This window comes from Python bivittatus, unplaced genomic scaffold (assembly GCF_059951505.1).
Source record: "Python bivittatus isolate LINGU-HERP-01145 unplaced genomic scaffold, Pbiv_v1 ctg000680_np1212, whole genome shotgun sequence".
Lineage (NCBI taxonomy): Eukaryota > Metazoa > Chordata > Lepidosauria > Squamata > Pythonidae > Python > Python bivittatus.
Genome location: NW_028277095.1, coordinates 4945285 through 4961988, shown reverse-complemented (window position 1 = coordinate 4961988; position 16704 = coordinate 4945285). Strand labels below are relative to the sequence as shown.

At 43.5% G+C, this 16704-nt stretch overlaps 1 protein-coding gene across 1 annotated transcript in view; it reads left to right on the top strand.

Annotated features, from left to right (window-relative positions):
• LOC103053611 (disintegrin and metalloproteinase domain-containing protein 2-like) overlaps nucleotides 1-13537 on the top strand; it is a 30859-nt gene extending 17322 nt beyond the window's left edge. The window contains exons 13-18 of the mRNA XM_088151901.1: nucleotides 515-698; nucleotides 3364-3444; nucleotides 7172-7283; nucleotides 10028-10211; nucleotides 11450-11488; nucleotides 13392-13537. Of these exons, the coding sequence (XP_088008027.1) occupies nucleotides 515-698; nucleotides 3364-3444; nucleotides 7172-7283; nucleotides 10028-10211; nucleotides 11450-11488; nucleotides 13392-13398 (607 nt within the window). The 3' untranslated portion in view covers nucleotides 13399-13537. The remainder of the gene's footprint in view (nucleotides 1-514; nucleotides 699-3363; nucleotides 3445-7171; nucleotides 7284-10027; nucleotides 10212-11449; nucleotides 11489-13391) is intronic.
• The last annotated feature ends 3167 nt before the right edge of the window (nucleotides 13538-16704 follow it).

Sequence of the window (16704 nt, the reverse complement as noted above, 5' to 3'; positions counted from 1 at the left end):
CTGCTCATTTTACCTCTTTCTTTGATCTGCTGCCTTAATTTTGTATAGGGAATTCCTATTCACCTGTAAGGAAAAGCAGTGGTCACCGATTAGGTTGAGTACAAATAATCGCCAGCGAGTCGATGTTTATGCTGTTCTCTGCCTCCTGAGTTTTAATATTTTGGGGAATAGCCAAAGCCTTTATGGAAATAAAATCAAACCAAGAGTCCCAGCCAGCCCTCAAAAAACATCTCCCAAATCATATTGCTAACATTTGGGAGTGCACATTTTGAGGGTGCATCTTTCCCATCCATGTCTACTCTTAATCCTCTTACCTCTTCCCCAAACCACAAGAAACAGTCATCTATTCTTAAACAAATCGGGATTAACCAAAATAACAACAACGAGTTCACCTATTCCCAACCAAATCAACTGTATATTGGCTGAGGTTAGAATATTTGTTCTTCAGGACATCTGCTGTCCTGTGAGTGTGAAACTGTGCTCCACTCTCAGTTTCTTTATATTCAATTTGCAGAGACCTTAAGTGTGGCAAGCTGGTCTGCGAATATCCAAACAGAGTGCCTTTCTTTATGGAAAATGCGGCCATCATTTACGCAAAAGTGCAGAATCGCTTATGCGTCACTTTAGATTACATGAAGGGGCCGGGAGTGAAAGATCCATTTCTGGTTCGCGATGGTACTAGCTGTGCAAAAAACAAGGTAAACGTTTCAATTTGGGGTACAAAAACAATCGGATGTATCTGATTTCAGGTCTGATCTAGGGGCCTATCACAGTGGATCACCTATTCAGCATTGTTTTGGTCCAGTCTTGCTCCTCTACCCCAAGGGGATCCAGAAAGTCAAGACTGTGCCTTGCCTTGGTTGATCGAAGCAAAAGCTTTGATTGTGCAGGCAAGGCTGCCATATTGCCTTTTTTCACACACACACACACACGCACAACCACACCCACCCTGTGGACATCACCACCCTTGCCGCTAGTATTAAATGACGTTCCAGCTCTGAATGTGTAGATTTTATTTAGCTGAATATTTTGTATATTTATATCCTCCCTTAAGGTAGCATCGTCTTCCCTTCTAAACTAGCAATCACCTTTATATTACGGCTAAAGTTCCAAAGTTTTATTCTGAGGGTTCAAAACGTTCTGGTTTCATGCAGTTAGTGAACTCAGGCAATCTAGTTTATTTATTATCTTATATGCAATGATCCTAGGCAGGTCACAACAAAACCCACACAACAGCAATAAATCCGTCATACTACCTGTACGAAGGAGCACCACACTCCCTGCCCTGGTGCGTTACATCCATCAGTTGTGGGCTCCTCCCCTCCCTAGCCCAGTGCCTAGGGGAAGAACCAGGTCCTCACCCCCTTTGGGAAACCTAAAACGGGAGCAGCCCTCCAGATCTCAGGGGGGAGGCTGTTCCAAAAGATCTGGGCAGCTATGGAGAAGGCACCCTCTGATAACCTGGCCTTGTGCCATTCAGGGCTTTAAAGGTGACAACCAGCACCTTGAATTGCAACCAGAATGGAAATTGCGCAGCCGTGGTGTAAGATGGGCAGGCTGAGAGTCTAGAACTGCACATGCTGCTGCATGCTGAATCAGTTGTAGCTTCCAGGTGGTCTTCAAGGGCAGTCACATGTACAGCGCATTGCATCATGCAGACAGGAAGTGACTAAGGCATGAGTGACTCCAAGCAAGGCCTCCTGGTCCAGGAATGGGTGCAGTTGGCGCATAAGATGAATTTGTGCAAACAACCCCCTGGACATATATTGAATAGGAGAGTTGAGAGACCCAAGCCCTGAGGCTTCTGACATAAGAGGGGCCTAGGGCTGGACCTCTCCCACCCTACCAACACCAACTGGAGCCAGCCATGGAGGACAGAGGACAACCACTGCAAGCAGTGTCCCCCATTCCCAACCCCTGGAGCCAGTTCAGAAGGATACCATGATCAATGGGTATTGAAACCTGCCGAGAGATCCAGGAAGGGCTAGGATGGACACACCCCCTCCATCGCAAGCCCTCCAGAGGTCATCCACAAGTGCCTCCAGTGCTGTCTCAGTACTGTAACCCCACCTGAACCCTGACTGAAAAGGGTCCAGATAATCCACTTCACCCAAGGTGTTCCGAAGCTGGACACCTACCATCCTCTCAACAACCTTCCCCAGGTTGGAGACTGGATGAGAGTTATTCAGTACTGTCAGGTCTGAGGATAGCCTCTTGAGGAGGGGATGCACCACTGCCTCCTTCACTCCATCCTGGAAGAAGGAATTAACCACTGTTTGAACCCAACCACCTGCAACTTCTTGGGAGGCCTTAACCAACCAGGAGAGGCATAGGTCCAGAATACAAGTGGCAGAGCTCACACCAACAAGACCTTGTCCACTCCTCGCAAATAACCAAGCCCAGAAGTGCCTCGGTCACTTCCACAGGACCTGCCCAGCAGAGTCCAATGTTTTGTCTGACAGGTGCCTAGAATAGTCCTCACAGAGGCCTTGCAAGGGCTTACCCAGCATCTTCTGACCCAGAAGGGCTCACCCAAACAGGTGTGGGTGCCTGGCTATCTTCAGACGCAATAAGAACAGAGAAGTAAGCACAATTTACTGCTCTTACCACCATGAGGTAACTTCTAATAAAGGCTCTTACCTGTGCCTGGTCAGCTTCATCCTTTGTCTTCCTCCAGCAGTGCTCTAGGCATCTCTTGTAATATTTCATCTCCCAGGGCAACTCTGTAAACCAGGGCACCCCATGGGACCTACCATCATGTGCAGAGAACGCACACAGGCACAATCTGATCCAAGGCCCTTGTTGCATGCTTATTCCAAGCTCCTACTAAGGCCTCAGCTGAACCATTTAATCATGATGTTGAATTAATTAACACCCTCTAAATCATTGTTTTTCAACCTTGGCAACTTTAAGACGTCTGGATTCCAACTCGCAGAATTCTCCAGCCAGCATACTGGCTGGGGAATTCTGGGAGTTGAAGTCCAGACATCTTAAAGTTGCCAAGGTTGAGAAACACGGCTCTAAATAATGATAGTAATAACATATGGTAAGACTCACAAATAGCCTAAGTGAAGTTATAGAGGTTCTGGATCACATCAAAAGGCAGAGAGAATTTGTATTTTTTAATCTTCCTTTCACATAAAAAGTTCCATGGACAATAGCATATTACTGGATTATGCAAACCCTCCAATATGTTAATTTTTAAACAATCTTAAATGCAGGGCTGGAGACATTAAAAGATACGACAATCCAAAACGATTCTCAATTCTACCACTTAATCTTACTATCTCATCCAGCATAAGTTTCAGTGTCTGACTTGGTGAAATAATTTATTTTTATTTTTTTTCCTTTTTCCTTTGTAAGATTTGCATGAATCAGAAGTGTGTAGATCGAGCAATAATAAGACTGACTTGTGATGCAGAAAAAAATTGCCATGGGAAAGGAGTGAGTAAAAATAAAATCTGGGGTGCCAAAGGGATTGTTCACTATTGCACATCTACATTGATTTAGCCATCATTCCTTCTCCTGGGGAATTACAAGAAATGTCATTTTTGAGGAGCAGCAAATGTTAATTCCCATGGGGTGGAGGGCTAAGCAATTAAACAGAAATATGATAAAACCAATACAAATTTGTCCTGAAAATGTGCAATGGGCAGGATTTTTTTCGATCAGTGAAACCCCCCCAGACCAATTTTTCTGGATTTGAACAACATTCCTTCTCTACATCAGTCCACTGATGATGTTACCAAAGCAATTAATGTCTGCAAGGAAAATTCCAAGCACAGAGAACAGCAAGAACCCAACAATTACATCATTTGCACAACAATGACATGTGCAATGCCTATGACATCATTATAGCTTCTACCAGATGTTTATACTGTGAGCCAAGATAATTTTTTCTGCGAGGAGACAGACCATTTTTGTTGACCTGATAGCTAAGGAGGGAAGGATTCAACCTGCATATGGTCCTGATGGAAGTCTCCACTCCACTTTGCTACTGGGGTTCAGGGTTAAATGAATGAAAATTAAGAATGCTATAACTGGAAACCAAGCTGTTAATTTGCTACCTGCAAATACTTGCAGGTGTATTTTCTTATTTCTGTAAGTTTTCAACTCCTGGGGCTGAGGGATAAAAAAAGGAACATTCTGAGTTCTGCAGATATTCTTCAAAAATGCATGACAATAAATCAGCTGGGATAGATCTTTCTGTTTGCTTGGTGCCCTCAGGCTCTCTCTCAGTGGTACTGGGTTTCTCAGTACTAAAAGCAGAGAACCCTGGAGTCCTTGGGGTTCTCTGAGCTTGGTTCTTTTCTTGCAAATGTTTCATTACCCAGCTACGTAACATCTTCAGTGCTAAAATGGGATGAGGTTTGCTCTCTATTTATATACTGTGGCTTGCTTTGCCAGTGCTGGTGGGGTGGGGGTTTTGTTTTGCTCCTCTGCTAGTTCCTTGATTAGGGTATTGTTCACTGCTTGATTGTGTGCCTGGTGGTAACCTTTGCTTTTCTGGGTGATGATTGCTGGTGAGGCGATCTTCTGATCTTTTGTCTCTTTTGAATAGTATGTAGATGCTGTTTATCTCTATGTGTCTGTTAGTTGCTACCTTGTCTGAATACCAGGCTTCCAAGAATTCTCTTGCATTTTTGGATTTAGCCTGGTCTAAAATGCTGACAGTTTCCCAGTTAAAACTATGGTTGAGTCTGTCCATGTGTTGTGAGATTAAGGAGTTTTCATCATGTCTTCTGACTGCTAGTTGGTGCTCGTGGATGCACTCTGCCAGTCTTCTGCCTATCTGTCCTACATTGTGTTTGTTACAGTCCTTACACTGTATGTTGTAGATGACTCCTGTTTTTTCTTCTTGGGCAACTGGATCTTTTGGTTTACTTAGGATATTTTGGAGTGAGTTTGTTGGTTTGTGTGCTACAGAGATACCATGTGGTTGTAATAGTCTGTTGGTGGTTTCGGAGATGTTTCTGATGTATGGCAGTGTGATCCTTTTCATAGCTTGTGTTGGTTGTGTTGTAGTAGGTTGAGTGGTCAGGCACTTTTTGATAAAGATGTGTGGATATCCATTTTGTTGGAAGATGTTGTACAGGTGGTCTTTTTCCTTTTTCTGCTGTTCTGGGTTGCTGCAATGTGTTTGTGCTCAGTTGAATAATGTTCTTACACAGCTCCTCTTGTGGGAGGTTGGGTTGTTATTTTGGTAATGGAGTACTTGATTGGTGTGGGTTGTCTTCCGATAAACTTGGGTTTCTAATTTACTGTTGTTTCCTTTGCTGATGAGGATATCCAGGAAGGTGTCGTGATCCCGCTGCACGCACACGCACACACAAAGGAGTCTATGGTCTGATACAATCACCAGTTTGCCTGACAGCAGCGTTATCGAGTCCACTCCGGGCAGTGCAGGAAGCAGGAGCGTACCCAGTCCGAGACAGGGCACATGGCAGCAATTTCCAGAGGAGATGTGAGCGAGACACGAGCGAGACACAAGTGAGACACAAGCAGTCACAAGCAAGACATGAGCAGGTAACTAGACAGTTGTCGTTACCGAAGACTCCCCTTCTACTGAGCCTTATTTTATAATGGCAGCCGGTGTTCCTCATTTCTGAGGGTGAGGTTCCCTTCTTGCGAGTAACCTCGCCGAATGCCTTCGCAACATTCTCTTTTCAGCACGCCTCATTCTCACATCAGGTGGTTTCACACTTTCTGTCTCATTATCTGAGACTGACCCCGGCTGTTGCTCACTGTCCAACCCCACCTCTAATGACCGCTGTTCGTCCGGTACATCCTCATACTCTGACTCCGAATCAGACTCAGAGCAGACCATGACAGAAGGGTAGTGTGTTGTTGTTTTCTTCCTCTCTGGTGAATTCTATTCCTTTGAAGATCTTGTTGATGGTTTCATGTGTCTTCTCTAGTTGTTCCTTTTTTATTATAACAAATGTGTCATCTACATACTGGATCCATATTTTAGGTTGTATGTGAGGAAGTGCTATAGCTTCTAGGCGTTGCATTACAATCTCTGCTATAAGTCCTGATAGTGGTGATCCCATGGGTGTGCCTCTGATTTGTTGGTATATTTGTCCATCAAACTGAAAATAGGTAGTGAGGCAGAGGTTGATGAGATCCATGATTCTAGGTATCTCGATCTGGGTGTATTTGGTTAAGTTGGGTGTGTTGTGCAGTACTGCTGATATGGATTCTTTCACTAGTTCTGGATTTATGGACGTAAAGAGTGCTGTGACATCAAATGAGATCATAATTTCATCTTCATCTATGTGTACATCTTTGATTTTCTGGAGGCACCGTAGTGAGGAGTTGATAGAATATTCACTGTTCTCTGTGAGATGTAACAAACACTATGTAGGACAGACAGGCAGAAGACTAGCAGAGCGCATCCATGAGCACCACCTAGCAGTCAGAAGACATGATGAAAACTCCTTAATCTCACAACACATGGACAGACTGAACCATAGTTTCAGCTGGGAAACTGTCAGCATCTTAGACCAAACTAAATCCAAAAATGTAACAGAATTCTTGGTATTAACACTGCTGTAGTTAATTAAAAAAGAAAAGATGGGAAACTGGCATGCAGCCCCTAGCTAATTTTGGGTAATACCGAAAACATGAAGCCAAGTCCAGTTGAGTAACACTTGGATGAGAAATGATCAGGGTTGTAGGCCAGATGGGAAGTTGAAAGAAATAACCTGGAAAGCAATAGCGAATCATTTCCATAGCACAGCTAAACAATTGACATAGATTTGTTCCTGAAGACAGGGGGAGCAAGCTCGACGCAAGGGAGCCCTAGGCCTATTTCCCACATGTACCCCTGAGGCATTCTTAGCACATGCTAACCCTTGGGGGGCCACAGTCCAGTGCTTTCATTGTCAATGAGCCCACCCTCCCCAAGGAACCAAACCCTGCAAAAACAGAAGTCATCAGGGACTATCCTGGGAAGCTTGAAGGGGTGCTGGTGCTGGTAAATTGACAGCCATTTTGTGAGTGTGCCCCAAAGTCCATCATGGGCCCTCCAGTGCAAAAAGATTTTGGATTCCCTGGGCTCCTGACTGTGGAAGGGACAGCGGGAACGGGTGGAGGGGGAGAGGGAGCCGGGACCAGGGAAATAATTGTGCCTTTCTTCTTCCCTTCCTCCTCCCTGGATGCAACTCAGAAGTGCAACAACAAAGGCAACTGTCACTGCAACATGGGCTGGGCTCCCCCCAACTGTGGAAGAGCAGACAAAGGAGGCTTAGGCGGAAGCATCGATAGCTCTTTCCGAAGCGGTTTGTTTTCATCGCTTTTTACACGTTTTAAACCAGGCTGCTTAACCAGAAGAGTCTGTGCTCAGCACTGGGGCTGCAGACAGGGATGCCTGCAGCAAAGCGGGAGAAGTTGTGGGAAGCTCTGCCTCGCGGGGATGGTCCTGGGCAAGACCCCCCTTCATATGGGGCACAGCTGCAGGGCAGGCTTGTGGAGTGCAGTAATGAAATTTCAGGCACTGTGAAAGCCCATCTTTTTCCTTACTTGCTGGCAAAAAACAGACCAGCCAGACCATCAGGCTTGTTTTCTGCTAGCATTTGCCAGTTACCGGTGGAGAGCAGACCAGCCGGTTGCTGCTGGCATGTATTTTGCTAACAAAAAAACCTTCCTTCCTTCCTTCCTTCCTTCCTTCCTTCCTTCCTTCCTTCCTTCCTTCCTTCCTTCCTTCCTTCCTTCCTTCCTTCCTTCCTTCCTTCCTTCCTTCCTTCCTTCCTTCCTTCCTCCCTCCCTCCCTCCCTCCCTCCCTCCCTCCCTCGGTCCCCTGCTTGGATGAAAAAATATGGGAATCAAATTGTCACTTGACTCCTCTGACTATAAGGCCGATGACCCTCATCGTGGACAGAGGAGCATTTTTGTCACCCATCTTTGCCAGCGACTCTATTTATCTGAAAGTGAGGCTGTTCTTCTCCTTTTACATTGGGAGTGTTGTCTTACTGCGAAAACACAGCAATAGAGGCAGGTAAATCTAAAGCGGTGTTCCTTTCAGTTAAATAGAGTAACAGCCCAGGATGCTGGTTGATGATTTAGTGGGTCAAGAGATTATCTCCTGATAGCAGAAGAATTCTCTGGAGTGCATCCGGCAGTAACCTATTCTGGAGTCCAAGCGTCCCTAGGAGTGCCACGGCTGAGCGTGGAGACTATCATTCTCTTTCACGGTTTTGCCTCTGCTCTAAAGCACCAACATGCCAGCGATCCTACTTTGAATTTAGAAATTATATATAATTGCTACACCCAATTGCCACTGATCAGCTCTTCCGCCATGAATGCGTCTAAACCCATTTTAAAACCATCCAGCTGGTTTTAAAATTGGGCAGCGACAACCAACATAAAATAGGAAGCACGATGCGAAGTAGGACTTCCTTTTGTTATCTTGAACTTTTTTACAATATTCAGCTTCCCAACACAGCCTCAAGCTTTAATATTGTGAAGGAGGGATGAAAATGACTCTGTCTGCTTTCTTTGCACTTTGTATAGTTCAAAAATATACACCTTCCTTGTGTTCCTCTTAGTTTTGTTTTAAAAAGCTCCAAGCAATGGAGATGTTCCTTCCTTGTAAAAGAGCTGTTCCACCTTGCAATCATCTCCCTCCCTCCCTCTTCCTATTTCCCCTCCCTCCCTCCTTCCTTCATCTCTCCTCCCTCCCTCCCTCCCTCCCTCCCTCCCTCCCTCCCTCCCTCCCTCCCTCCCTCCCTTCCTTCCTTCCTTCCTTCCTTCCTTCCTTCCTTCCTTCCTTCCTTCCTTCCTTCCTTCCTTCCTTCCTTCCTTCCTTCCTTCCCTCCCTCCCATCTTCCTTCCCTCCCTCCCTTTTTCCCTTTTACAGGGTTTTTTGAGGGGGGTGTGCTGCAAACAGAAGTATTGATAGTATAAAGTGATTCTGATGCTTGAAGTTCCACTTTTGATTATAATGACATACAGAGCATAGATTTTGCCTGATTCAAGAGTTCAAGACATTGTCTCAATATTTTCACTGAAGTGGCAAGATCTATCCCCAGGTCAGTCACTACCAACGAAGATCCCATAGAGCTATATGTGACATTAGGCGTTTTTGTCCCTAAATGTATTACTTTTCATATCAAACTGTAGTTGCCACCTTAATCACCATTTATCTTGGTTTGGAAAGCCATTTGAAGTTGCATCACATTTGCTATTGAAAGATCTGCAGATAGGTTGGTAATTGCCTTCTGGGTTCAGTTTAAACAATTTATTGTTTTAGTTGGCTAAGATAAGACTTGGTTATCTGAAGGAATCATGAACTTTAGGGATAAGTTACAGATTTTTGTTAGAAGAACTTTACATTGTAGCTCTTCCCTTGCTAGGTTTAGTCCTTAATAATAATAGTAATAATAGTTTAAACTTGTATGCCACCTGACTCTCAATGACTGGGCAGCTCACAAAGAAATTACAATGAAACCAATGAAACATAAAAAATAAAGATAAAAGATGGCAAGTGTGATGAAACGAGGGGTCTCACTCCCCCTCGTCGAACACCTGGGTGAAGAGCATGAAGCGTAAAACATGAAGTGGGGCCATTTTGGGTCCTTCATACTCATGAAAGACATTTCTTCTGAACTGTGGAAGCAATTCTCTTGAGAACCTAAGATAGTTTCTCTTCTCAGGGTTTAGGAAAGGAATTAAAACACACATCTTTAATTGATCATTTCAAAATTTCAAGAAGTGATGGTAATATTTTAATACATTGTTGTTGCTCTGTATTATGTACAGCCAATTATGAATAAAATAGTGTTGATAAGTACATGAATACTATTAATAAGTAATGAAATAAATAAGATATTTGTAATATTAAGTAATCTTTTTCAGCAGTTTACCCAGAACAGATCCCAAATATGCCCTCTTTCTCTTTTCCTTTCCCAGCCACTTCTAATCCTAGTTCACCTTCCAAAATTTGAGTATGGACTGGACCCAATTTTAGGGCTAAATTACCCATTTTTGTTAGAAGAACTTGACATTGTAATTCTTCCCTTGCTAGGTTTAGTCCTGAGCGATCGTCAACCCAAAACATTTTCAACGAGAAACTGGCTTCTTGTGGGCTTTTTTGTCTTCCTGCCTGTTGTGATTGGCTCCCTCATCTTGGTCATCAAACTGAGACAAGCTTTATTACATGCAAATGTGGAGGAGGAAAAAGACGAGGAGGAGGAATACAATACTGAAGGGTAACGCAACGAGACTAGAATTTGCAGTGCAACCTGTTCCTCAACTCCCTTTGGGAGGGAGATGAAACAGGAAGAATATTTTGCTCTTGCAAACTGAATGGGCTGTTGTGGGGGGTACTCATAAACCATTTAATGCAGTGTTTCCCAGTTGTGGCCACTTCCATGTATGTGGACTTCAGCTCTCAGAATTCTCCTCAATGGCCAGGCTGGCTGTTAAATTCTGGGATTTGATGTCTACACATCTGGAGATGGCCAAAGTTGGGAAACAACAGTCTAATGCACTGCTTTTCATCATCTCAATTCCTCCTTTGTCCACTCATGCATATGTCAGGAATCAGGTTGTTCTTTTTAGCCCACGGAGATCTCTTAGGATTCCACCCAGCCTGCAAAGTGTAGTACAAAGCTGCACCCAGGGAGTCCAAGATCCCTTTTGACAGATGTTACCAATGCTTTAAAGGCCTGTCACCTCCCCCTTCAACATGCTTATGGGATCACTCACTGTACCAATCCGTGTCTTATTCTAACCATGATTGGTTGAACAAAGCATAATGGGCCAGTTTATACCACATACATTATGGTTTACCAAGCGCAGTGTCTAGGTTTACACATCAACTGAAGTCTGCATCAATCAAACCAAATGATGGTTTAATGCCATTTCAGTGCAATTTCTTAACTGAATGACCCAGTGGCAGATGCACGTGATTCCGCTTCTGTAATGACACATCGTCTGGAGCACCTGTACATTACTGGGTATATCTGTGAATGGGAAATAATCTTCCCAGCAGTGGCAGCCATGGGGTGGGGGTGGGGTGCAAAAGAACCAGCAAGATAGTGGAAGTGGTATTGTGGTGCAAGCCTTGCTTTTTGGTACAATTAATCAGATCTTTATTACGGTCAAATACCAGCATCAACAAAAACAATGGAGCTTGTATCACAATGCTGCTTCCACCCGCTTGCCTTTTTTGACCCGCCCCCATGCTACAGCTTCCCTGACTGGTTATATTGTTGTAAATGGAAAGAATATTTTCTCCATGGGGATTACATTTTGCCTCCCTCCCCCCCAAAGGCTAAAACAGCTGAGCTGAGGGAGAACTGTACTTCTATATCTCAAGCTTTCTGAAGGCACTCTGTAATGGTTGGACTGGAGAAGTGGGCAGGGCCAGGTTGGGAATGGCTTCAAGTGTCACATGTGTCCCAAAACATCATCTCAAAAACGTGTATTTTTTTTTTCTTTTCAGATCTAAATCTCCAGAAGGCAACCAGTCAGAGAGTGCAAGGTGGATTTCTGATGCTTCGTTCTGCTGTTCTACCTGTTTTCCTTTGGCTTGGGCAAGAGGGGAGGGTGATGGCTCAGTGCAACTTTGGCAACTTTAAGATGGGTGGACTTCAACCCCCAGAATTCCCCAGCCAGCCATGCTGGCTGGGGAATTCTGGGAGTTGAAGTCCACTCATCTTAAAGTTGCCAAGGTGGAGAAACACTGGCATACACATTGCCAGGTTCCATCTCCAGTGATTTCAGGTGCCTCTGGGAAAACCCTGATCTGAAACTTCAGAGAACTACCCTCTGTCAGTGCAGAAAATTCTAGGCTTAATGGCCATGCTGAGGAATTCAGAGCAGTGGAGAGATTGTTAAGCTCAACATCCATGCCAAGGAATTCTGAGAGTTGACCTCCCAACGTATTTGGGAGTTGGGTTGGGAGAACTGTACTCTGATCCCATTTCTGAGAGCTCTGTTCTCAACCCTGACATCTGTGCATGCTGTCATCTGGCCAACAGCACCCAAAATGCAATTTATGGTTCCTCCAGCGAAGCTCAGTGACTTTAACAGGGATTCTTTGATGGTGTGCTGTCACCAGAATAAAGAATATACTTGCCACTGGCAAGTTGATAAGTACATTTGTAGTTTGGGGGGCTAGTGCCTGGAAAGAGGCAAACCCAGAATCGCGACTGATGCAGAAACACAGCAAGGAACATCTATTCTCCAAGTGATAATTTACAGGTCTTAGCCTGGAGAGTTACCAGTGATTTATCCTTACAAGGAGATGCACCAGAATTCCCACTCTCAGCTGCAAGGAAGTAAAGTCAGACAAATGAATTGGGCAAAGGTACTCCACAGTACTATTTTTAGGCTGTCAGAAGTCTTCAGTCATTCAGTTAATCAGTCAATGGTTACATTCACATAGCATACTTAAGCTGATTATGGAATTAACCCATGGACCGGATTTGCATAATACCTGGAGCCATAAATTAACCCCAAAGACTGCATTTGCACACCATGGTAAGCCAAGAAAATGTAACTAAGCGTAGCAGATTATGAGAATCCATGTGCTAGGTCCCCCTCACCTTCATCTGGTTGAATATGTGGTGTGAACCGAGTTGTGTACAGCATTAGAAACTTTAAGTCAGGAAATCTCTTCCCAGGTTATGAACTGAGCCATATTCAAAGGTGCTGTTAGTCAGGTGGATAAGAAAGAGGAAAAGTTCTAGCTCACCAAAACTTCAGTTTGGAACATTTTCTTTAGCAACCAGTAGGTCTTTGTATGAAAAGAAGGGAGAAAGGTAGGATCTCTTGACCATCTGGTGCCCAGGCATAGCAGTGTCTCCTGAAGCCTGAGAATGGGGCTATGAAAGTGGACACAGGCAGTTTCTTCTCAGCATTTCTACACAGGAAAACCCTCAGATTCATTCTCCAGCTCTTTCCTTAGTCATCCTTTCGGCCTGAGAATGATTGTGAAAGACAGTGTTTAATAAGTTCTGCGTGGAGAAGGGTCCTTGAGATATTTTCCTGGGGTGGAATTCTAAGTGGTAATCTTTACGACATGAACATCATGAAACTCCAGTGATTATGTGGGCAGGATGCTGTTCTGGATCGGCTAGCTCTGCTTTAAATTTCATTGCCCTTTGCTCTTGACTGATCAGCAGCCAAGTGGTCTGTGTATCACTCCAGCCCCCAGTTTTGGTGATGGCCCTCAGGGATTTGGGCTGGGAGAGAGGCCCCATAGCCTAGATTCTTGATTTTGAATACCTTCCATGTGAGACCCAGCTAGTTCATTTGAAATTTGAAAAGCACCAGGAATGGTGCTGAATGTTGGAAAGAAGAAACAGCAAACCATTTGCACAAATTTCCACTTGATGTCGATTTCCACTAACTCTCTCCTCTGTTTATGCTCCGCCTTGTAGCGTATAGGCAATGACCACAGAAGTTGCCCATACAGTGACCAGATTTCTCAACGGCTGTGAAAGGACTCTTCTCCTCACCAGGAAATGCAAAGCAATTTTCCCCCTCTATCTGAATCCTTCACTCCATCTCTTTCTTTGTACTGTAATATAATTATTCGAACATTTCAGTTTCTACAATAAAATGCTTTTCTGCTATAGTACTTTGAACTATAATGTTTGTTATGGGCAAAGCAGGTGGGCTAGAGGAAAGAACTGAACCTGGCTTGAAAAGATGTTTCTGATGGAAGGCGTTTGAAAATAATTTTAAAATTGGTTTTGTTTAGTCCACCAGCCACCTTGAATCCCAGCCTAGTTTGAAATCTCAGTAAAGACTGAGGGGAGGGCTTGGTCTTTTGGAAAATAACCCTCCAGATTCTCATTCACCTTTATAAATCACTTTTTAGGATGATGCCTCTCCCCTTCCCAAAGGCAAATATAAGAGATGTGGCATTAGAAAAAAGTAGGCACATGAGCTATGAGCATTCTTACGGAAAGACATGGGAGAAAATAGAAGTGTCCAGGTTCACCTTCAAAGTTGCTAAGCCAAAGTCAACTGGAAAAAGGTTCCATAGATGCAAACTTCAGCAAGGAGGTCCTGTTTATCATATTCACCATCCTCACTGATGGACAGACAGACAGACACTTTATTTTGGTCAACCTCATTGAAGCTCAGCTTCAACAGACCACAAAAGATGCACATGGGGAACTAAGGTCAACAAATCAACCCAAACAAATATATTACCAGTCCTGGCTTTTGCATTTACATTTTAGAAACTCAGCAGCATTGGCAAGAACTGTCTATGAAGCAGAACACATACATGTATGCAACCCTTTGGCTCTACCTGTGTTCTACACATTTTCTTTTGCAGGCTACATGAAGAATGCAGGTGACATACCCTCATGAACTCTTAACTTCTCCATAACAGAGAATCTGAAAAAGAGTAAATAACTTATCTAGTAGGAGGGCAGCTGCAAACAGTTTTCTATCTACCCGGGAAAAACAACTGAGCAGAGTCCACAGTGGCTCTTCTGTTCTGAGCCATAAGCTTAGTGATGGTCAGGACCACCCCTCAGTTCTGAGCAGCAAGACGAACTTCTAGCCATGTAAATATAGAATATGCATAGGATGAATCCATGAAAACCTGAAAAATCTTTTTTTTTCCAGACTCATGTGAAACCATAAAAAAAAAAAAATCCGGCTGCTTTAAAAAAGCGTTGTGTTGTGTTCCTGTGCATTTGGAAGCATGTCTTCTGAATAATTTTTGGATTATGCAGAGCACTAAAGCATATTTTGTCCCTCTGAGGCAGAGAATCTCATTCAGGACTGGCTTAATGCCTTCACCCAGATACTAACCCACCAAACTTGTCTTGGTCCATCTCAGCCCCTTTACCACAAACTTTTTCAATATTTGAAAAATGAAAATGGTGCTGGGGTTTAGGAGGTTGGTTAACATGGGTCTTCTAGGATCTCTTCCAGCTCTCTAATTCTTCAACTGAAGTTTTCTTTGAGCAAAGCAGTCCCAAGGAAATGCCTCTGAACACTGACAAAGCAACCGTTGGTTAGGGGTATTATGGAAAAGTCTTTTCAATATGAGTTAAGATGGTTGGTGTTGGGCAACCCCCCCTCCTTTCATTATCCCACTAGGTAAAGCACAGGTGGGTAGCCTGAGGCTCACCAAATGTTGCTGACCTGCAACTACCAGCACCCCTCGCTACGGACCACGTTGGCTGGGCTGATGGGAGTTCAAATCCAGCAACTTCTGTAGGCCACCCGGAATGGCAGGAAATCCCGTAGAATTTAGTTTTGCTAAAAAAGTGATTGACCCAACTGACACTGTTGTATAGTAACTGGTCAAAAATTACAATTTACAGCAATATCTACATTTATTATTGACAAGAAACCCCTTAAAACAGAAAAAAATGTACTTATGATTTATGGTTTTGATGATTAGACAGGATAGATTATAGAAAGAAGAGAGTCATGTTGTAACCTCAGAGTAAGAAATACATTTATAATTGCACTTATAACTGCTGTAAAGAAGATTGGAAGCCATTTATTTGTATTTTTTTCTTCCTTTTCTATTTTTCTTTTACTTTCTTCCCCCTTTCTTCCCCTTTTAGCTTTCTTTCTGATTTCTTTCTCTTTCTTTTCTTCTTACTTTACATTAGTTTGTGTTAGTGTTTATCTTCCTTTTTAAAATGTTTAATAAAATTATATTTAAAACATTACAATTTACAGAATCTCTTCCTCATGCCTAAAATCCCATGAAATCTTGCACTAGGGCAGTATTGGGTAGGCTTAATGATATCACTATCTACTCTCCATTGGCCAGACAAGAGCAATAGCCATAATAGCTTAGGGGCCTTATTTCTGTTCTGGTAGATACTTGCTTTTTCAGCACTTTTTAGCTTTTTTTTCCTGGAGGAATCGGTATGCAAAATAGGTCAGTTGACTGGGATCAGGTATTTCCCAAGTACAATTGACCTGAGTGGAGTTTAACCTTATTAGCATCTGATTTGAATTAAGTGTAAAGTTTAGTTGGCACGGTCAAAAATGAAATATCATTTCTCCCAAAGATTCTGGCCTCCTCACAATGATTGAAAGTGACTTGCCACATCATCTCAACACAACTATAAACCAACAGGAAAAGTAATAATTCTAAGGCACGCAACATCCACAGTCTGCACTAAACCCTTGTCAAACGGGTATGGTCTTAAGAGCTATGCAAAGGGCAAGCAAGATGGGAGATGTCACAGAAAGGACCCATAACTTCGAGGCTGTCACAGTAAAGAGATGTGTCCAAGCCGCCATTTCTTTTACCTCTGGTAGAGTGAGGATTCTCAGCTCTTCTCAGGATGAATGTCCAAGGTGGGCTGGTTCTAACTGGGAGAGACAATCCTGTAGGTGTTGGGGTGCTGAGCTGTGTAGGTGCTCCCCTTTTCTTTGAGTACATCCTGTGTTGGAAGGAAAGCTTGAAGAGAAAGAGGCGGACTCCTAAAATGGTACAGCCTTTTAGGGCCTTGGTGTTTCCCATCCACAACTAGCCTCAGAATGATTGAGGACAACAGTTTACGGATCACCCTCTTCCTCACTATGGTGAAGTATTTCTAGTTAGAGACTAGCCCTTAATTCTGAATTGACATTTCTATATTTACATCAGCCTATGCAAAGCGTTCTTCTATCAGCCCCTTTGGCAATGTGCAAGCAGCCACCATAGATCAAATGTTTTGTCCCACAAGCCCACTAAGATCTCCTTATGGGAATGATGGGATT